Here is a 24,607-nt window from a genome sequence, read left to right as displayed (position 1 = left end):
TTCATAAAAATCTAATGGTGTCAGTCTGTTACGCTCACGCAAAAACTACTCAACTGATTGAGCTGAAATTTTATATGAACATAGTTTTTATATGTAGAAAGAAACAGGACTATTGCCATTATGAAATATTTAACCATTTCAAGATGGTGGCAGTTTTGATGGCATTCAGTATCAGCCAGATATGTTCCTTGCCAATATTCAACTTGACTAAAGCCGAACTGTTAGAGTAATTGAATTCGAAGACCACTTGCAGTACATGAAATTAAATTTTCTACAAAAAAAATCTGTTTGTTTTTCAATATCTCTTTCAGTTCTCAATAAAAATGACTTTAAAGGTTAGACGGTTGATTATTATTTTTTTTTTTTTTAGCACAGCTCAATCAATATAGCCACTGCCACTGATAATATGTGTGCGACTGGCTGCAGCTGCCTCCAGTTTTTTGATTATTATTTTTAAGTTGGAAGCACACCTTGAAAAGGTCTGAAGCTCATGTACTTCAGATCACTCAAAAGTTTTAGTCCAGTGCTGACCAAACTGTTGCTCTGAAGAAATTATAATACAATGATAGTGTTTATAAATTGAACAGGCTTTAATGGTTATTTATCAGTAATATTCTCACAACCATGAGAGTAATGAATATAGAGGGGCTGTAGACGGGAAGGGTGAGCGAAGCAAGTAGTTGGTAAAAATAGAATAGGCATAAAATTGTCAAACTTCATTGTTTTTACAATCCAATTTTAACTATTTCTGCTATATCTCATTTGCTTATCAACTGATTTAATCAAATAAGGTGTCATTTTATTAATAAAAAATGCTTAATATTTTATTTAATTAAACATAATTTTATAAACCTAATATTTACAGAACCATTAACAATTAAAAAAGGTTGTAATGGCCAGCATTTGCGATTTTCAAAGATAACATTTTAAAACTTATTTATTTTGTAATTTTTGATATATATGGACCAAATTTCATAAAAATATCTCCAGAGGTATTCCATTTTAATTCAACAAATGATCAGTGCATCACTATTTTTGATTTTGATATATTTGGTATATGATAACTACCCACCTTCGTGGGCAAAAAATATTTTTTTATATTTAAAAAAATTTTTTTACTTCAGTGATAGACTATTTTTTAACTCACCAGCAGGTAAAAACAGCCATTTTCATCACCTTTTCTGTGAGCTGCAGCATTCTTATTTTACATTGTACAGAGGAGTCAAAAAGAGTAAAGGTGGAACTTCATCTTAGTGTATTCAAAATTCATTTTGTTATGTAACCAAATCTTATAATGTTTACTGAAGTTACATTTACAAATTGTTCTTTTTTTAAATTTTGGTTTCAAAATAAATAATGAAGGGCTTAGGGTAACAGGCCTATTTTTTACCTTTTAACTCTTGGGTACTAATAGTACTTGTAGAAATAAAATTGGACTGTTACCGAGTGTCCTTCATAAAAAAAAAAAATGGCTGCCAAATCGTAAGAATTTGAATATGTCTTGCTTGTAGGGCCCAAAAACCACATGTGGGACAGGTGGAAAAACTGAAATATTTACTGCAGTAAGTACTTTTAATAAAAACCATATAAAATTTATTTTGTTACTCAAAGGGGTTGAGGAGTAATGTAGCCAACAAAACCGCTAAAGTACTGTTTCTTCTAACTATTAACAATGTATCCAAAAATACTGATATTATGTATTTTTTCAGATTATAAAAATTACAACTAAATTTATTAGAATGAATAAATTTATAATTAATAAATGACAATTACAAAAGTATAAATAGTTAATTACAGAATGATATAATTACAAAATAAACAATTAAATGAATTAACAATATATTCAATTCACTTTTATCTTATTTTACTCCCGCTAATGGAAGTTATGAATAATTTTGCACTTTTTAATAACAAACTTAACTAACATAACTTAGTGCTCCTGCCATTTTTTTATTGAGTAGAACTGATAATTCCTCATTCATATTTGGTGTAATGTTGCGTCCTCTCGAGTAGTTGTTAGAAAAAACGTTGAAGATGTGAGACTCTTTAAAATATTTTCTAGTTGAACCCGTTTGATTACCCTTCAATGATTTCTTGAATGAAGTACCAGGACCCTGTGGGTGGAAAAAGTGTATTCATTATTACTTTTCATTTTCATGTATTTTGACTTCAATGACTTCACCTAACCACCCTTTGCCATTGTATATGCAGCAGACATAATTTTTACATTTTGGCTTTGGTAAACCTATAAAACAATCAGAAACACTAATGTCCTTGTGTACTGATACTAATGTAAATTTTTCTGATTCAAAGGTCGCCTGTACTTTCAGAATACATCTCTGACTTGTTGGAACATACACAAGAAAGGCTCTTGTTTCTGGGACTGTTGTGATTACCTGATATCAAGAACTGAAGTATTCTTCAGTCTCTTGAACATCTCCATTAGAGCAGATAATAATGTTTAATATTCTCTTTGCAATAATTGTAGATTTCAGAAGGTGTAACAATTTTATTGTTGACTATCCTTTGAAGGCTTGCATTAGTCACAGTCCTTTTTACAGTTCTACCAATACATGGTCCTTTTCCATGGTATGAGGCAAAAAAATACCATTTAGCTGTGATTTCAAAACTTCTAGATGGAAGCACAAATTTATGAAAATTTTTTGTTTTTATACTGGGCTGAGGAGCCATCAGAAAAATAAAAAAAATATTTTTTTATTTTTTTTAACTTGTGGTAACAGTGTTTTCATTTTATTTATAACTTGCTTTTGGAAGCAGAAGAAATATGTATTGTAGTTCAAGTACTCACAAATCACACAGTAGCTTTGGCTTTGTAATTTTCCTTCTTTATTAAAATATATGAGAAATGGATGTACTGTTGCATAAGTTTTTGACCAGTGATATGACTGGACGTCATCCTGTACCACAAAAGGAAAATTTTTAGTCTCCCATTATAATACATTCACTCTCCAACAAGTTTTCTTTTTTAACGTTGAGGAAATTAACTTTTTTCTTTGCAACAAAATGATGCCTTTTTAGATTATTTAAATTTTCTGTAAGTTATCTAAGTACTGTTGAAATGGAAGAATTTGAATAGTTAGTTCACAATGATCAACAGAAACCCACTATTTGAAGCTAATTTCAGAATCAAGATCATCTCAGCTCTCTTGCATTAATCTGAGCACTTCATTAGTGCCTGGACATTTTTCACACTGTGACAGCATGCACGTTTCATTTTCTACATCACATACCATGGTTGAAAGTAGAATTTTATAATCAAATTTCACTTTTAGAGCAGATAACATGAGTTTTACATTTTGGTGAGTGACACACATACAATTAGAGTGAGTACCTGACCCACCAGCCAGAACACAAAATTTAGGTCTTAAATCAGCAAATTTTGCAAAAACCAATTTTTAAATTATATTTTTCTTCGAAGGCTGTGTACAGTTCTTTTAAGTTACATAAGATAAGCCATTTTTAAATATTAATTTTCTTCCCATCAGCTTGTCTTCAGAGGCACAATGCTTCTTGCCTTGCATCATTCGGCTTTGCTCAACATTCTGGTAAAAATCTTGGACACATTTAATAACATTTCATCAATTACGTAACTGGGTTTCTTTTTACCAATTTGTGGCAAAATTCCACTTGTTTTACTATTTGTTTGGATTGACAGGCTAAATATTGACTTACATTAAACTCATTTTGAATTTTTTGAATGTACCAGCTGCTTGGTAATAAACTTAAAATATTAATTTTTTCCTGGGTTGATGTAACTGTTTCATTTTATCCTTTATTTTAATGATTAATTTTTCATATTCCCTACCTAAATCAGCATAATTTTATGGTACTAAACTGGTTTCTTCTGAAGAATTTAAATCAAAGGAATCGTTTAATTTACTGGTAACTGACTCATCTATTTTTGTAACTTTATTTTTTTAAATTGGTTTTTGTGCTGCTCGATAATTTTTGAACCTTAACAGGGGAAATGTCAAGTGCTGAACAAGCTTTATTCACCGACTTGACTATAACACATTCTGGTTTGCTTTCTGTATCATCTTGTGGTTTTTGTATTTTGTTTAAGCATTTTGTATACAATGCTGTGCCTGGAATTAATTTTAAATTTGGATTGCTTGTTGAAGGTGTCATAGATATTTCTCAAAGAGATTTGTTAACCGGTTTAGTGTGACAGCTGAATGGGTCAGAGCAATTTTTCCCATTAATATGAAAATATTTATCTAGATATTCAGTTTTATGAAAAGTACAGATATTTTTTGTTTTAATACATCCACTTCTTAAAGATAACAATGTTATTTGCTGTTCAGTAAACTAAAATATCGTGCAATACTGAAGATCTATTGTAAGTCAATTTGTGACGTACTGTTTCAGGTGAATGCCAGTTGAACACTCCATCATTCATTTTTATAAAATAGTAGGGTTCTTACAATAAAAATACAGTTATTATAAATTATAAAAATATCAGTTTCACCTCACTTTGTCTTATCCTAATTTCTCTACAGCTAAAATAAAAATTTCTCTAATTAATAAAATAAAAAATAAAAAATTTGTATAAAAGAAAAGTTCACTGTTAATAAAATTACTTTATAAATAAGTGTACATTACCTAACTACAGTATTAACAATACAACAAATCACATTGAAATCAAAACAGTAACTGAGCCTTGTACAATGTTTACATTCAGGATTATGCAAACATTCAGTCCATGCATGTCTATTAACTTTTGTGTTTAAACATGAGTTTGTTTGTGCGAGTCATACTTCAAGTAACAAACTATCTAGAATATAAGCTATCTCATTTTAGACATATCAAAATATTTTGTATAGTAGGCCAGCATTATATCTCACAAAATACATGCTGTGAATTTTTTGGATACATTGTTCACAGTTAGAATGAGCATTGTTTTTAGCGGTTTTTTATGGCTTCATTACTCATCAACCCCTTTGAGTAACAAAATAAATTTTATATGTTTTTAAATTATATAAAACATACTTACTTCTGTAAACATTTCAGATTTATGCCACCTGTCCTACATGTAGTTTTTGGGCCCCAAAAATGAGACATTTTCAAAATCGTATGATTTTGCGGTCATTTTTTTATTAATGAAGGACACTTGTTAACAGTCCAATTTTTTTTTACAAGTACTACTAGTACCCAAGAGTTTAAAGGTAAAAAACAGACCTATTACTCTAAGCCCTTTATTATTTATTTTGGGCCCAAAATTTAAAAAAGAACAATTGGTAAACGTAACGAAAGTAAACATTACAAGATTTGGTTATATAACAAAATGAATTTTGAATACACTAAGATGAAGTTCCATCTTTACTCTTTTTGACCCTCTGTACAATGTAAAATAAGAATGTTACAGCTCTTGGAAAAGGTGATGAAAATGGCTTTTTTTACCTGTTGGCGAGTTAGAAAATAGTCTATTACTCAAGAAAAATTTTTTTTAAATATAAAAAAAAATATTTTTTGGCCACTACAAGGTGGATAATTATCATGTACCAAATTTCATCAAAATCAAAAATAGTGATGCATAATATTTTTCAAAATTTGTTGAATTAAAATGGAATATGCCCACAGTGTGTTCTTAAGATATACATTTTTATTGTAAAAACACAAAATGGTAGACTAAAGGAAAATTAAGTAAGATAATATGGTATTTTTGCCCACATGGTTTGTTTTTCTTCCCTTTAATGTCTTAACAGTCCCTTAAGATAAGTGAACATCTCCCAAGCCACTATAGAAGATGCTCAACCTCAAAATTATCTATTTTTCCGAGTGAGACCACACACACACCCCCAAGCTACCAGTAGGCCTCTGTTGACAACTCAAAAGTGGAAAGAGTAGATTTGTAACATCATTTTTAAATAAAGGGCATTGAAAAACAAAAACTTTATGTAAAACACTTTGGTTATGACACCCTAACCAGAATAGTTGTTTTTTTCACAGCTGTAAAAGTGGCCTGCAATAAACTCCAATTAGTGGTCCCTTACTGAAAAGTAGAGTATTTTATAATAATTAAATGGCATAATTTGTTCAAAGATACCTGTTTGAATCATCAATTTTACCAAATCATATATATATAAATAAATAACCGGGAGTTAACAAAGTATGGGAATTCTTATGTAATTTTGTAATAGTTAAACATAGAGAAATGAAATTTATCATACTCTTTCTTGGAACAATCTGTTTTTTACTATCATCCAACACACACCCCCAAAGTGCCCTTGAAGAGCAGCCAAAAGATTTTAAATGGAATGGGTATGATTATTACCCACCATTTTAAAGAGCATTCTAAAAAAACCTAATAGGATGTAAATATTTGGGCTATGACAACTTCAACCAAATTACAGCCTTTAATATTTTTCACACCTACTTACAAAAGAAACTTATATTACACCCCAGGTACTGTAGTGGTCTCTTACTGAAAAATGAACTGTTTGGAGTACAAGTATTTGTTAAATGGTATTTTTTTAGTGTTTTACTGTTGAGCAGGTATTAAGAAGTACTGCAAACAAGTATTGAAAGCTAGCTGTTTTAATACAGTATGACCACTGTATTGCAGCCAATAAGAGAGCTGTTATCCAGGTAACAGGAGGATGTTAATGTGGATGTGTTTTAAGCTAACTGCGTTATTTTGAAGATAAGCGATAAATGAAAAAAACAATACAATTTAGTTAATATTGTGACAATTAAAATATTACCTAATGTTACTGTTAAAACAGAATATTATGGGATAAAATAAATGTAGACAAATAAAAATATAGACTGTGTATTACATTAGAATACTGTGAAATTCAGTACTTGAATTTTTGTAGCTTGACTTCATTTTTATATTGTTTTTTTTTTTTTTTTTAACGGTAAACTACAATTGTACAGTCTTTTAAGCACTTTCCCTTATAGCCTAATTGAAAATATAGTACCTTAAAAGAGCTAAATCTATTAAAGAATTTATTTATTTTATTAAGTTTGTTACTGAATACGTATACATAGTTAAAATGCATTCTTTATAGCTACTAAAAGTAGGAAATTTTTTATCTGATAACAGTTCTCTTTTTAGGGGACATCCTTCTATTTGAATTATTTTGAACTGCGTTATATTTTAAAATTATATTAGTTGTTTATATTTAAAGAAAATTAAATTGCTGGATTTGAAGTTTTTTTGGTCATACCACTAAAATGTTTGTTTTTCAATGCATTTTGTAATGAGATCATTTCAAGTTAGGAGCATATGCCAAATTTCACTTTTCTGTGTTTTAATGATCGAAAATTTGTACAAGGGTTCAGCTATTTATTGTGTGTGTGTGTATGCGTGCGCATGCATGTGCGTGTAACATTTAAAAAAATATTTTTACTTGTTTGTTGTTTAAATATTTATAAGATGCGAGTTTCAAAAAAAACTTTTCCTTTTTGTGTTCAAGTGTTACTTATTATAATAGAAGACTATTGATATTTGTTTTAAAAAAAAGCTTCATTAATTTGTAAGTGGATGTCTGAATTAATTATTTTCTAGTGTCACAAATGTATATATCAAATAAGTTGTAGATTTTATATCGCCTGGCAAACATTAAATTATTGTTAGTAAAAAAGGAACATTAACAAGTTTCCTTTTAGTAAAATAATCTGAAAAACTGATTTTTATATTAAGTTTTATTAAAAACAAACTTTTAGCCCCTTTTGCTAGCAGTTTGCATAATAACTTTGTTGTTAACCTATGCAGAGACTAGTAAAAACCTGGGCTATCCTTTAATACATTTTTACTTCTTTTAGGACTAAGCATTGAAAGTAGCATATGGAAGGAAGTTAACCAGTGTGTTTTTATTTTGAAGGATATGGTGGTAACTCCACTTACTCCTGAACTTAATTAAGGGCTCATGCAAACCCTAAAAATAAGAATGCATGTTTATAAGTAGAGAAGTGTAAGTATCTGACAACTTAATTGATAAAAAATTGGGAATGATTTTTTTTTATATCAGGAGTTGTCTTGAAATGAATAAATTAACCCTTCAGTGAAAAACATATACTTCTGATGATAATAGTACTTATGATGATATTATGATAAGGCCTTACAATATGGTAATCCTTACAATAGTTAATATTTAAATTGTTTATGAACTAATTTTCATTTTTTCTGACTCATAAAATATAATTAACATTGCTATTAAAGTATTTGTAATAATATTTACGATCAAGTTTGAATAGTGTTTTTGACAAAAGTAAAATACGTGTGATGATTTATCAATTTTTTTTTCATCTTCAGCAGCCATAATATAGAAGTTTAATTTCAGGAAGAAACCTTTGTTTGTAAGTAGATTAACTTAATTCGGGAAAAAATTTCTTGTTAATTGTTTTGAATAAAATTAACAACTGCTAAACACTATACTTTAGTATTGTTCATTTTATAACTTAGAAAACTGCTGATAAATTTAATTATTAATTTTTTGTTAAAATTGTTAAAAACTTTTTGTACAATTCTGTTAATAATGCACCACTTAATTTTTTGTTTACTGTGCCCATAATTATGCCTTTGTTATTTTATTTCTTTATAAAAATAATTGGATTTGAACCTACTACAATTTGGCCACCAATTCAGCATGCTGTTTAGCAGCACATGCTTACCCTGCAATACCATACAAAGTATGAAGAATACTGATGAGCAGGTCCTCTTTCTTATGTACAGACTACCATATAAATTCAATGAAATAGATATCCAGATGTTATTATATCATACTTTTCTGCCTTTTATTCCATTATCTTGTAGATTCCCACATCCTATCAATATTCTGAGTATGGACCTCCATCTTGGGTCTACAAAATTATATTGATGATTAACTTTAAAATGATCAATACCTGTCTGCTTTATTTTTGTTGTAATGAGCAGATTACAAGATTTTTTGAGTAGATTGTGGGTCTGTGCAGTTTATTTTATTTGTTTGATTTCTATTGTCGCATAACACCCTAGATCCCAAAGGATGGTAGGCAACATGTCATAAGTACATACAGATCATAAGTGAATATAGAATTTAAATACAATTTGTACAATAAAATAAACATAATCAAGAAAATAAAATAAAAAATATTGCAAGATATAATCATTTTATATAAATAAAATTATAAAACACCAACAGCCTCATCTGTTGATTGATCACCAATCGCAGCACAGAACATCAAACCCAATAATAGTAACTACTGGTAATTCTCTTAATATCACGTAATTATGTATTAACATTAAGATCAACAACCACAATTGTTGATGGAATCAATTTTTCTAACGCTTAAAGGAACATTATTATGAAACTTTAATACTGTATAACTAGGGAATTTTTTAAAAGCAGCAATTATGTGCAGTGGAAACAAAAAATTTGTCTCTGATGGTTATTAACAATGTGACCAATAATAGTGATGAATAACTAATGTATCATCAGTATTGTTTGCCACAGAACCAGGAAACATTGCTCAGCCTTTTAGCACAAATCCCCAAATATCCATTGCTGTAACATTACCCTGACATCTGCCTTACATCAGCATAACATGTTATTTATCTCCATGATTAGTGTAATCATGGAATAGCAAGAGTGTCTTGCTGTACATCTACACTCTTGCTGTAATGTTCCTTCAAATCACACTTCACTTATTAACAGATGTTAAAATGTAAGCCCAACTGGTAATGATTAGTGCAGTTGTGTTTATTGTGAATTTGCCAACTAATTATTAGTACTCATATTAATAGTTCAGTGACATGCAATCGCATTACATTGTTAACAAACACGGTTTACCAAAATGTTATAAATTATATCTGCCCAAATTTTCTGTCGATGGTAGATTCTTATGATTTTGAAAAAGCCACATTATCCTTCTTGGTTCTAGTTAAATCCCAAATTCTGAACATAGTAAAATAATAGTTAATAAGCTTAATGAAACACAGTTGTATTGAGTATGATAGCCACATGAAGTACGATAAGAAACCAGAGTATAAAATGGAAAAACATCGTCTAATCTTGCCATTATAACACACAGACTTCATTTTATAAATAAGTAACTGAAAACAAGCGAATTGATACATAATGTATCAACTCGAATGTGAAAAGCTTATGAAAATTTAGTGGCAATCCAGCAGAACAATATCAAATTTTTTTTAATGGTTTTTTTATTTTTTAAAAATAAATTTTGTTTGGAATAATTATGCAAGATTATTTTTTAATATTTATCATAGGAGTAAAAGATAAAGTTTTTATTTCTTATTCAGATATCTAAAATCATTTGAAGTGTTTTTTTTAAACCACAGTTTATGATTCCTTAAGACCAATGGCAATATTTTTACAATGGTTTTTGGGATTTTCTATTTTTAATTGATTTTATAAATTTGTTTAATATTTTTTGTAAACGTTTTTTCATTACATGTAATAAATTAATAAATAACTAAATTTGTAACAATAAAAATAATTTTTATCTTTTTACTATGGAAAGATTTTTAAGTTTTAATTTACTAAAGTTATGATATCAGTTGTAAGCTGCCACAGTATTCTCACAATGATTGTAATAGGAAATGAGACATGTTGTTTTTTTGGTACACTCCGCAAATAAAAACCAGTCATGAGGGTGGACTCAACATCATCTCCAAGATCACAAAAATTCTACTTGGGTAGAAACAAAAGAATACTTTTGAAGTTTTTTTGTGATTCATAGGATATTGTTCATTATAAATTCATTCTTGACAGGCTGACAGTGAATAAGGAAATGTACGTCAATATTACTTGTCATTTGTGGGATCCTGAAAAATAGAAAACAAATTGGATTCTTTTGTATGACAATACAGTGGCATATCTGTATTCATGCTTATCAAGGAGTTCCTGGCATAACACAATGTAATAACTGTAGAGCTTTCACTGAATTCTCCTGACTTGAACCAGCTGATTTACTTTTTTCCTTGCTTGAAACGTACTCTGAATAAGAAAAGTGATACAAGAACACTGATGGTGTGATAACTGATGCAATAAAGGAGCTGGCAATTATATCTCAAAATGGATTCAACAGAAGTTAGAAAAAGTGCATAATTGTCAAAGGAAATCTAGTCAAGAATTTCATGTAAGAAGTTTTTGAAATAAATTAATTCTGGAACCTTTTTGAACCTACTTTGTAGTTATTTAATATAAGTCATAAAAAATTTTGAATAACTGTAAAAAAGCAGTTATTGAATCTAACAAAATAGAGAATGAAATTAAACTCTTATGTAACATAGTGAAGAAAAATAGCAAATTATGTTCATCATGTCATTTTAAAAATGTAAAGTATACAGAAATAAACTACTCAGCTCTTTCTGTTCCAGCCCATTGTAACACATGTAAATTTCTGCTGGATTTAAAGTTTTGGTGAAATCCTCACTAATGAGAATACTGATAATGTTTCTAAGAAAACCAGCACTCAGCCAACCTTTACTAATCATTTTGTTTTTTATGCGCTCAGTATCTATAGTTTATACTAGTTGTGGGCATCTGTGATGTATTTGATTTTCAATGATTCTATTTAGTGTAATTTAATTGCGAGTTTTTTATGTATTATTTAGCTGTTTTTTTTTTAAATATTTATCATCACATCAATGATGACAGCTGTGTTTTCACTGTACAGAACAGATAAAATTAAAAACTTTTTTAAGGAGAATTGTTACAAAAGCCTTTAGTTAATCAGAAATATCTGATTCTTCCTTTTTCATTTTTGGCCTAAACTAACTCCCAACCGTTGGATTAGTGTAACACATCAATGTTTTAGTTTTTCTGTAAGACATTGATGACAGTGGTATGGTTCAAACTATCACTGATATTGATGACATTTAAATAATAATTTCATTCAAGAAATCTGAGTGAATACATAACTCTTAAAAATAATAACAGATATTTTGTTAATACTTAAAGTAAATAAAAATTTGTGAGCTGTACACGAGTTATAGATTTAAAAATAATCTAAAGCACCTTCATCTTCATTTGTGACCTTCACCCATCTTGCTGGTAAAAGTCACACACACTTTCCCCTTCCATCATTTAACGATTCTTTCCTCATTCTCCTTACACCATGGTAATATTACAATACTGAATTCTTCCTTTTCTCTTTACAGGCCAACATTTCATCAACTCATCTTAAATATTATTAGCAAAATATTTATTGCATTACTTTGATGCGCATAAGTAGTTACTATTTCACATCTCAAACTTTTTAATTTATATAAAATATTTCCCTAATTTTCTCAGATGTTCAAAAATGTGGAAATGTTACAGCTAAATTTAAATATGGACTTTAAAACTGAAAAATTCATAAAACTTTACACAAATTTAAATAAATTATAATCTTAAAGTCAATAAATTATAAGTCTTCATCACCTGATAAATCTGTCATATTTTCGTCACTTTTATAAATTCAGTCCAATGCATTGTAAGTGTTCGTCCCTCAATCCTTTATGAAAATCTTCTACTTGAAGATTTTCTGCATGTCTTAATGTATTTTCTTTGGTCATCTATTGTTATGCAGTTTATGGCATCTTCCAAAAATGATTACATCATTTATTTGAAATTTACTTTTTCGCTGCCATCTCACCTTTTTTCTGTGCCCAAATTAGTTCAATTGGGTTGTACTGGCAGTGATATGGCGGTAGTCGGAACGACTTCATGCCCCATTTCTGTTGCAATGTCAGCAGCTCATACTGACTGTATCTTTCTCTGCGTACATTAACAATTGACAGAAATTCAGGAATTGTGTGTGAAGGATTATGTAGTATTTTCTGCTCTTTTAACCATGAAACAATTTCCACCTTTTCTGTGTTTGTCACTGGCATTTTATCTGTAAGTGCAGAATGATTGCTGGCACTATTCATTGTAATAACTCTGTTTTCTTCCAAAGATCACAATGAATTTACAAACAATTCTTGGAATACACATCACTGTTTATTTTTTGCTGGAAGTCCTCCATTTGCTTAAACTGAAAAGTGAGAGCACACTTTTATAAAACCAAGTTTATAGCAACCAGCGTGGCATATAATTAAAGGGGATCCTTTCCCAACTGGAATCTTAAGGCTACCACTGCTTCTTGAATTCTACCAGACGTATTTCCTGGAATAGTTCTGGGTTTTTACCCATGTTTCATCTAGGTAAATTATTGGTCAAGAATTATTTTGTCTAATTTCATGCATTTTCCTTAAAAATTTTTACCCTTGAGAGCAAGAACAAATCTGACCTCCATCAAATATTTTCAGCCGTCATTACACTTACTAAAGCTAAACCCTAATTATCTTACAGTTCTCCACGTGGAATATGCAATTCCTTTATAAAATTCGTTAAAATGTCTAATTTTATTGCATGTTGGATACTGTCCTCTTAACATAAAATTCTTGAATGGAACGACAAATTGTATCTTTATTAAAATCGTCCAGATTGGTATGAGGAATTTTTTTCTGAGGCAATTCAAAAGAATGTTCACATAATTCACTTATGCCTGATGCATTTTCATTACCTTCACAACAAACATTTTATACATTATGCACTGATACAGAATGCATGGTTACAGTCATTTCCTGCGTTACATTAAAAACCTCATTAATACTAGAATTAGCTTTGCTATGCATAAGTTCTTTTAAATAATATATACCTTATAAATTATTTTTTTTAGATTGTTTCCTAAGATGAAGACTGTTTGCATTTTAACTGACATGCTTTATTTTACAATTAAAATAATGTAACTTTCATAATATTAAAGATCAGCCAAAAAAACTGTCTATTGAAATAAAATCGTAATCTTAACTGGTCAAAATTATGTTACAAAACAAAAATTGCCTATGCGGTGACAAATATGATGTTAAATGTCTTGAAATAATAAACATCGATTATTTAAAATAATTATTAAACCAAATAATATAAATGATAATCATGCCAGTTTTTTAAACAAAAGATTTTTTTCTGAATGTGACTGCTGTTCAACAATACAAAAAGGAATGAAATAGTTGGATTGCAAAATATATTGGAAAACAGTTACAATTTTTTAGAATAAAATAATCTTATTATGTATTTAAAATACCTTAATCAGGGTTATTGAAAAATTTGATTTCAATTTTTGTGATTTAGTTGTCTACTGAAAATACTATATTTGTGTGTGGGCTTATTAGATTTCTGATGCATAGTTAATGATGGATATGGCGATGCACTGGTCGTATGTGGTACTGGTCTGTATGTTGCTACAGAATATGACTTCAGAGGGAATGGAAAGATGAGGAAGTCTCATGACTTTTACCTGCAATTTTCTTGTTACGAACATTCTTGTTGTGTGTAGTTATAACTAATAGTGAAGTAGCTATGGTATGGGTTTCCTCTAGTTGAGCTAATAAATCAATTTTAAATACAGGTAGTGTGCTTGTAGAAATTCTTTTCAGAACCCTGATGAAGAATTTTTAAAAGGATTCATTTTAAGATTAAGGGTCCAGTTCTTCTAGCACTTGTTAATTTTTTATTTATTTATTCAAGATTAACAGGTACAACCCTTTAATACAAAATGTGGAAAGTTCAACAAAAGGAGTTAAGGCAAGGTAAACAAACTCCATGTTAACATTACATTCATTATATAAAAAAATCATTGCATAACCAATTACACCACCACAAGTACATTAAATAAACAAACATCAAATATATGTTATGTTTAAACTATCTTAAGTAATAAATTTGAGTATAATGTAATTTAAGGTAGAAGGTATACATTTAAAGTCTACAAATTTGTGTGTTTATGGTTTGTTTAATCCTATAAGAGGTTTTTACAAAACTATTATCTTTGTAAAAAAATTAATATTATGAGAGGGATTAATCAAATTACCAATCTTACTTATTTGTTATATTGGGGAATTATTTCTCATATTAGTTTTGTAGCTAGGTATAGAAAAAAGAGACATATTCTGAATATCCTATTAGAAGAGCAGAAGCCAATATTACCCAGTAGTGATGGAGTATCAACTTTATCACCTAGTATTCTATATAAAAATAGTACATCAAAGCTTATTCTTGTATTCTCCAGAATCTTTAGATTAGTCAGAGTTAGGACTAAGCTGTAATCATGTTCATTATAGGTCATTGGTTAACCCTTGCAGTACATATATCTCAATAAACGACACTGAATCCTTTGGGGGAAACATAAAACTTCATTAATTTGTGAGAAGCTTAAATTCTTATCTCTTATGCCATGTAATTCACATCACAGTAGTGATGCTTCAAAATGCTTTTAAAAAGGAAGCCTTAAAGAGTAAAACACAGGACTGTGAGTGGTTTTTGTTTCTCAAATGGGGGAAAATGTCACTTGAAGACCAACCATGAAACTGTCGATCTTTCACATTTAGGAATGATGAAAATGTTTGTAATGCAATTTATGAAGATTATCAGTAGACTATTGCAGAGACTTTTCAATTGACATATATCTTGAAGTTATTGCCAGTGAATTTTAACAGATAATTTGAATACGAAAAGCGTTGTCCTAAAATTTGTGCCTAGATTGTTCATATAAAATCAGAAAACCACTCGTATTAATATATCCTGTGATTTGAAGAATCATCTTCAAACACCATACCAATAAAATATTTCATACTTCTTTCTGAGTTGTGAAAGCTATGACACTTGGTGATATGGTTATGATCCAGAAACGAAACAACAATCAAGTCAGTGGAAATTACTAAGTTTACAAAGACAAAAAAAAACTATGACAAATACTAGTTTGCTTTTTAATATGAACGTGATTGTTCACAGAAGATGTATTATTCCTCGATGGACAGTTAATAAGTATTTTTACCTAGACATGTTGAAAGGATTGCTTGAGAGTGTGCAGTAAAAATTACTGATGATGGGTGGGAAATTGGTGAATGGTTTCTGTACTACAACAATGCCCTTCATCCATACTGCCTTCTGTATCAAATAGTTTTTGTCACAGAACAAGATGACCGTTGTCATTTGTCTGTTTTTGCTCTAAAAAATATTAGAATTTCACCAATGATGCAGGATTTTTCAGACACTAGCATATCTAATTTACTATGCTGTCCTTACCAGAATACATGTTATTTGTTTTAGGCAGCTCTTGATTATTTGCTGACTAATTCTAATGATTCTGAGGGTGAAGAAAATACTAATGTAAGCAGTCAGTTTAAAGATACAGGGGAATGTGAATTATTCCAGTCAGATGAAGAGGATGAGTCATTTTCATCAAACCAGGAACAGAATGCTGCTGCAGGATTTGATGATGATTATAGTGAAGCTGCTTCTATTATATCATCAATAGCAGTTTCTGATCATGCAGTTCCTCAAAAATATTCTATCGATCCTTGTATGGAGTAAGTATCTTTTTATTTTTTTTTGTTACTGGTGTTCATTATTTTATTAAATAGTTTTTTTTTTGTTTACACTCTTACTTGCATTAAACTGTTGTCAGGGTAGAAATTATATGCACTTAAATTTAAAGCCTTCTAAAGCATCTAGCATCTCCTTAATTTCAGATCTACACTTTTAATTGTTTATGAGTTGTTTTTCTAAAACATATTAAACTATTTTAGTTTTTTAACTACTGTTAATATGTGATTTACCTCGGGATTATGCTTTGGAAACATGCATAAGTTGAATGATTTATAGTTTTCTAAAAATAGATCAATAAATAAATTGTCGTTTAATTTAAATGTGTTATTGTGTTCTTGTACAATTAGGGTTCTATCTCGTAATATTAATTTAAAGAACAGAATAGCTTAACTAATACAGGAGTTGTTTAGCCTGACAAAGAAGACAGAATATTTTTCAATTGCAATTCGTTACATTTAAACAACTTTCAAACTATAATACCCTTGGTGTAATAAAGTTTGTCCAACTATGCAAAGGAAGTGGTTGTCCCAGCTTTTGAACTTATCATTTGAACTGGATCTTCGTTTAGCAAGCCATTTCTTCAGGCTTGGAAAGAGAATGTAATTGCAGGTGGCCAATCTGGCCAATAAGAAGCATATGAAAGCACTTCAAAGCATAGGTTATGGAGTTTTACAGCAACAATTAAAGACATTTATGTAGGCTTATTATCATGGTGAAAGTGCACTTTCTTTTTGATCAAATGTGGGGACCCTTTTATCTGAATTGCCCCTTTCAGTTGGCCTAGTAGTGAAGCATAAGTGATGGTTCTTGCTTTTTCTAGGTAGTCTATGAGCACCACTCCATAAGAATATAAAAAAAAAAAAAAAACTATAACCAGGATGTTCCCTGCAGGTGGAATTGTTTTCATTTTCTTTGATGCACTTTTACCTGCTCCCACCCACTGTTTCTCTCTGGCTTGTAATGGTCAATCCATGTTTTATCTACTGTGAAGTGCTAAAGAAACTCATCAGAATTGTGTTTAAATAAGTCTAAACATCCTTGAGAAGTATTCAGTAAAATTCATTTCAGATCGATTGTTAACAAACATGGCAGCCAGAAAGCTTTATCATGCCCAAAACATTGTTTAAAATGAAGTGGATTTGGTCTGTCGAGATGTTTGCAATGTCAGCAATCTTGTTTACTTTCTGTTGGTAATTATTTAATATGGCATTGTAAATATTTTGTCAATCATAGCAGTTTCTGGTGTCCAGAGGGTATATTATCTTGAATGGATGTACAACCATTAAATTAAAAAAAAAAATTTTTTAATTTTAATTCAGCAGCCCTCTTTTTTATTTAAAAAAAAGATAAAATTTTTTAAAGTTGAGTTAACTCTCCTTGTATATACACTGAGGTTAAGCCTTTTAAAATAAAGTAATTTATAATAGCTGAAACTTCAAGTTTATCAACTAGACATATTAGACATATAGACATATTAGAGAAAATTCTGGTGGAATCACAGGCTATTCTGAGCACACTCATAAAAAAGATTTGATTTTCAGGATGTGTTCTGTTCATGGCAGAAGTGCTGGGATCGGTGTCTGAGCTCCTAAGGTGACTTAGGCAAATAAGATCCTGGTATGACGTGATTGTATTTAGTGTATTTTGGGAACATTTGAGTAGGACTTGTAGAATATAGATAATACAATTATTGAGTTAATGTTATATAAAGCAATCATTATATGATGGTTTATAAGCATATCATTATATTATATTACCAAGTTTTTATTTAGTGTTTGATTATTATTTTTTCCTGTATTGTGTTGAAGCATTGTGTATTTAATGCATTGTTTTTAACTTAAAAGGATACATTAATTTGCTGGTTAATGCTATGTTCCCCAATATTTTTTATGTTAGTGGTCCTTGTAGAGCACCTGAGGTACAAGAAGACCAGTAAAGAGTTTTTTTTCTGGAAATATTACTAGTAATTCTTTGTGGTGAAAAAATTAATCTTCTCTGTACCCTGAAACCAAATTTATACTACAGTTGGAGTTTCTGTGGTGAAAAGAATTAATCTTCTCCACACCCTAAATTCAAGTGTATCATGCTTAAAATTTTAAACTAAATAAAGCTCTGTGCTTACCAGTATTATGTAAAAGAATTTGTCTGTGGTTTTTTATTTTGTATATTTATTGTGTGAACACAGTATTATTCTATGTTATGGATTACAAATATTGCTGATACACCTTATAAATGTATAGTATACATTATTAAACTACTATTGGAATATCTGTTTAAACTTTGTTTATAATTTTTTTTACAGCCCTACAAATCCTTATCATTGTACAAAACTTTATATAGGAGATGTTTCTTCTCGTATTAAGAAGAAACTTTTAGAACTAACATTTTCCAGGTAATTATTATACAAAATCATTAGTGTTTTAACGCTAGAAATTTTGGTTAAAAAACTTTTAATAAAAAAAAATATATTTAAGAAAATATTTCTGAATATTATTATATTTATAAAAAAACTTATTGGCAATATATGGGTATCTATTACTCGAAATATATCAGAAATTATAAAAAATTAAAAAAGAAAGTTTAATTCTTAAGCTGCGTTCTATGATCCTGACTTAAGGGATATCATGAGGCATATACCACGGATGTAAGGAAGTTATAATGGGTAAGTCATGAATACACTGTATAAAAAAAATTCATCTGATTTTACAAGGCTTTATTTTTTTAATAAATGAACATATTACCTTATGGTGAATTATAAATACATGTTTGAACATGAAATATTACAGTTTTTACAATTGCTCAATATGGTCCCATCTAGACGGCATACATCTACATGATATCTAAACTCATCCTTTATACAATCTATCGTATCTGGTATTATTGCAGCCACTGCTGTTATATGTTTTTACAGTTAGTCCACAGTTGGTAGAAGAAGTGAACACATAAATGGAGTCTTTCACCAACACCCACAAGAAAAAAATCGCAGAAGTTATGTGATTTCCACACATTAAATCCTGCAACAGAAATGCAGACTGCTTTATGTTGTGGGATCACCGATCTGTCATGCACTGAGTGGAGAATTTAACAAGGTGGCAAATGCCAGCAACCAAGTGAAAATAGAATCCCATGTTGTATGCGATGTGGTTTGTTTGTGCTATCTGGTGAATGGTTGCACAGTTAAAGCATTTTGAAATTATGAACTCGTGTGTGTGTGTGTGTGTGTGTGTGTGTGTGTGTGTGTGTGTGTGTTTAGAAAAGATAAAAATTTATAGTTTTTCTAAAAGATAATGATAACTGAAAAGGAAGTTAGAATTTTAGCTTAAAATAGAAAATATATCTATTTATATTACATGTATGTATAGGATATTAACAAAGCATTTCAATACCTATATTTTTGTTGCTTTCACAATATAAATTTAAAAAAAATCAGTATTCTATATGCATTCTGTAACTAATTTTGTGTTCCTAAGTATTACTTCTTTTCAGTAGTTGTTTATAGTTTTGATACTCTTAGCGACATTAATTAATTTGCTGTTTATTGTTTTGAGAAGTAATATTTGTTTTTTTTATGGAGTTTGTATAAAAATATTTGTGCAATATTTTAGTCATGTGTTCCTAAAGTTAGTCAAGAAAAAGGTTTAAATCAATCTGTTTGCTATTTTGTGCTTTTTAAATATTTTTAAAGAAATTATCAGATATTTGAGTAATTCTGACTAATACTATCCCTTAAGAAGGGAGTTGCAACCTAATAAGAATTATTTTCTAATTTTGAGCATAAATTCACACTAACATTTTCCATTATAACTCATTAACTTAATTTAAGTTCAGTTTAAAAAACTAGATATTATTCTGTTTACAATGAAATGCTTAAAATCTTAACTAATTAAAAAAAATACTTTTAAGCAGTAGTTTTTAAAGCTATCATAAAATGAAAACTTAAAATGGCTGTCATTTTGAAATTTATAAAAGTGGAATTTACCAATTTATTTTGTTGGGAGTATTAGTTTAAGAAAATATATGCCAAATTTTAATGGAGATGTAAAGTTTTAGTTCAAAATTACAAAATTGTGGATAGACAGATTAAAAACCATTTCTTAACTTAAGTTTATAAGAATTTTTCTTGAACTGATCTTAGGAACACCGTACCATAGTATTGGATGACCTTATTTATACCCTGTTTGTTAAATCAGATTATAAAATGATAGAGTGGAACACCTGGATTGACCATTGCAAATTTTGATAACCAAAAATGCAGATATTAGAAAATTAAAAAAAGGATTATCATATGTAGCAGACATAAAATACTAATGTTTAGTGTGTAATCACAATAAAAATAAACAAAAAAATAAATATATTTCAGTAAAATTATAAAGATACTCAGAACAGAGATTTGCTGATAAAAGAATCAAAGTTTATAAAATTAACTGAAAGAAATAAAAATTTACTACCATACTGTTTTGTAAAAAAAAGTAATTTAATGAACTTATGTAAAACTTGTAAGAAAAACGTATTGAAGATTAATTGAGTTAAGTTACTCGTATTAACGTTAAAAAATGTAATTTCTTAAGAAATGACTATATTTTTAATGGAATAAACTTTAATATAATAGAATAGAGTCAATAACCAAACTTACCTTTAAAACCATTATTTCGTAAAAAAAATCCGTAATATGTACTCATTTTTAGTGTTAATCTTTGATTATAACAGCAAGATCATGTAATCCTTTTAAATAAAGATTATGTGTAGAGTCTAAATTCTTTTGTCACTCCAAACAGTTTATAGCAATAGACAATCATGCGCTTTTTCATATGACAGCCCTGGATGCAGGTTTGTGCCTTTTTCTTTAGCTGTTAGCTTTGGCCTTCTTCTTTTATGGCCTCTACAGTTTTGTCGTCACTCAAATTTTGTTTCCCTGGTAGCTCTTTTCTGAACTTCCTTATATTTTTATCATCTTCACAATGTGTTTCATCAGTCTTGTCATTGTTTTATTTAAAATTTTATTACTCAACCTTCTGTGCATAATGTTATGAAAGTTAGATTAAAAATAAGCATCATTAGATCATAATTCATGCTTGACTGATTAATGTATTTCCATAAAGTTTTTAAGAAGTTAATTTTATAATTAGTTTATTAGAGGCCTAAATATATGTATGTTTTGTGTTATAAGAATTGCTAAGAAGTCAATTAAAAAAACTACTAAAAGCAAAGATACATTTTCTATTTTTTAAATCTAGTGCGAATTTAAGCACTCCAGATCGTTGGAAATCTGGAAAATCAACATTCACATGGTCGGCTCCCCCACTGTATAAATATATATATATATATATATTTTAAAATATGAATGTTTGTCTGTCTGTATGTCGTATGCCTTCCTAAACCATTCATCCGATTGCTATGAAACTTTGGTGAGTTGGTAAAGTTTACGCCCGCAAAGGTTTCTGTATTAGTCTGGACCCGCTAGGTGGCGCTGGGGTCGAGATATTGCAAAAAATTGTATTTATTGTCCGATTTGGCTCATATTCAGAATGTGTTACTTACATGGAAAGCAATACCTTTGCAAAAAATGGTCCTGCTAGATGGCGCTGGGATTGAGATATTTGGAAAAATTTCATTTATGGTTCGATTTGGCTCATATTCAAATTATATTATTAATTACGTGAAAAGAAATATTTTTGCGAAAAATGGACTCACTAGGTGGACTGGTGTCAAGATAATTATGAAACAAATATTTAAACTGTCTTTCTTCTATGTATATAAAAGGCAATGTTTTTTAATGTTTGCTATAGAAAAAAAACTACTTGCTGATTTATGCGCGGGGAAATTGGAAATAGGGATAATAGAAAAGGGGAAAGGGGAGGAGAAATGGAAAAAGAGATAATGGGAAAAGGACCATGGGAAAATGAGAAACGGGAAAAGAGAAAAAGTGAAAGATTAGATTTTGTGAAGATCCATAATGTTCAGTTTTTAATGTTTTATCAAACTTTCAATTTTGTTCATTTAATCTATATATATATATATTTATATATATATACTCAAATATAGCAATAGCGAAGCATTGCCAGGTCTGCTAGTTTGTTATAAAAGTATTGTGTTAGATTTTACTTGTGGCCACCTATAATACAAAATTTGTCATGATTGAATGTTTATTGATTATTTAATGGTCTGCAAGATTGGAGAAACCTAACTTGTTGTTTTCATAAGATCTAAAATGTTTCGCAAACCTTGTCCTAAATGATCTATAGTTTTCCCAAAATAAATTTTATTACAATCATTGCAGTTATTTTGTAGATACCAACAAAGTATTAGGATCTTTATCATTATTATGGATTTTTAGATGCTTTATTATATGATTGTGTGGTCTATAAGGCATTTTATATTTTTTTCATTGTAAACATTTTCCAACTTTTCAATAATGTTGTTAGTACGAGGTGCTACCCAAAAGTTCGGGGAATTTTACCATAAAAATAAAATAGCTTACCATAACTTATAATTTCCACTGTCTCCTTCAAAGTAATCCCCTTGGGCATTGATACAGTGATCCCAGCGTTTTTCCCATGATCCCACGCATCCCTGGAAATCTGCAGGTGTAAGTGTTCGAAGCACGTTCTGTGTTTCTTCCTGAATCTCCTCAATTGTGTTAAAACGACAGCCTTTCAATTGAAATCTTATTTTCAGAAAGAGAAAAAAAGTTGCACAGGGCAAGGTCAGGCGAATAGGGTGGGTGGGGAATCACTATCGTCTTTTTCAAAGCCAAGAAATAACGGCTAACGATGTGTGTGCGGGCGTGTTGTCATGGTGCAGGACCCAGCTGTTGTTACCCCACAGATCTGAATGTGTGTGCCTAAGGCTTTCACATAACCGCTTCATAACTTTACAATAGAACATCCCATTGACAGTTTGACTAAGAGCAACAAATTCCTTATGGATAATGCCTTTGATGTCGAAAAAACAATCATCATGGACTTCACGTTGCTGTGAACTTGGCGTGCTTTTTTTGGCCGTGGTGAACTTGGCGACTTCCACTGCGACGACTGCTGCTTAGTTTCAGGGTCATACTCGTATACCCATGTCTCATCACCGGTTATGATGTTGGAGATGAATTTAGGGGCATCTCTTGCTGGATTTTTCAATTCACTACAGATAGCAACACGATTTTGTTTCTGGTCGCTGTTCAATAGTCTCTGTACGAATTTTGCAGCAATGCGTCTCATGTTCAAATTGTCCGACAAGATGCGTTGCACGGACCCATATGACATTTGTACGATTGCACAAACATCATGGATTGTTTGTCTGATATCTGCAACAATAGCCTCTCACACTTTCCTGATATTTTCCTTGTTGATGGTCTTCCTGAACGCTCATCGTCATCAACTGTCGTTCATCCATCTTTGAATCGTTTGTACCACAAAAAAGTTTTACTTTTACTCATAGCATTGTCACCAAATGCTTCCACAAGCATGCAATGGGTTTCTGCACCAGTTTTTTAAGCATGATGCAAAATTTGGTGCAGGTTCTTTACTCTTTAAAATCTGCCATTTAGAACTTCGCCAAACCAGTAAAACACAACCGCACGAAAGTCAACAATGCAGCCTCTCACTGACACAGCTGTTGGAGCACTGATTCACAAAGAGTACTGTTAGCCACATCTAGCGGCAGCAGGTCATACCAGCAATGGTTTGCGTGCGAAATTCAAATTCCCCGAACTTTTGGGTAGCACCTTGTATAGGAATATTTTATATAAATATTTTCAACACTTTTATTATTTATAGGTATCAATGTTGTTTCATTATAAGATTTTAATTTTTGTTTTTTTTATAAATATTGTCAATTAATGTCATGTTATATCCATTTTTACTGCAATAAATTTTTTTATAACTATTTCTGAATCAAATTTTTCTTTATTATTATGTGTGTAATGTATTGCTGAATTTAACATGTTTGTAAATGTATTAATTTTGTGTGCCCAAGGATGATTCGAACTTCTGTTAATAGTTATTTTATAGTTGTTGGTTTCCTACATACAGTTGTATAATTTTATTAATTTTACTAATTTCTATGTCAACATCTAAAGATTTATTTTTCTGAATTTGTCAGTTTTGAAGGTAAATTTTAAATTATGATAGGAATTAATTTTTTTTAATTATTGAGTGTTCATTATTTATAACAGGTTCATAGACTACCAAAATATCATTGTATCAAACCCAAAATAATTCAATTTTATGAAT

The 24,607-nt window shown here is 29.8% G+C and overlaps 1 protein-coding gene across 7 annotated transcripts in view; it reads left to right on the top strand.

Annotated features, from left to right (window-relative positions):
• LOC142334444 (uncharacterized) overlaps window positions 1–24,607 on the top strand; it is a 593,558-nt gene that overhangs the window by 531,437 nt on the left and 37,514 nt on the right. For all 7 annotated transcript variants that reach the window (XR_012758827.1, XM_075382445.1, XM_075382442.1 and 4 more), the window contains 2 exons: window positions 16,104–16,363; window positions 18,685–18,774. Coding sequence is in view for 6 of the 7 variants with exons in the window: in XM_075382445.1 (XP_075238560.1) it covers window positions 16,104–16,363; window positions 18,685–18,774 (350 nt within the window). In the remaining variant the exon portion in view is untranslated. The remainder of the gene's footprint in view (window positions 1–16,103; window positions 16,364–18,684; window positions 18,775–24,607) is intronic.

Source organism: Lycorma delicatula, chromosome 1, assembly GCF_047948215.1.
Source record: "Lycorma delicatula isolate Av1 chromosome 1, ASM4794821v1, whole genome shotgun sequence".
NCBI lineage: Eukaryota > Metazoa > Arthropoda > Insecta > Hemiptera > Fulgoridae > Lycorma > Lycorma delicatula.
This window is presented reverse-complemented; position numbering and strand designations above follow the sequence as displayed.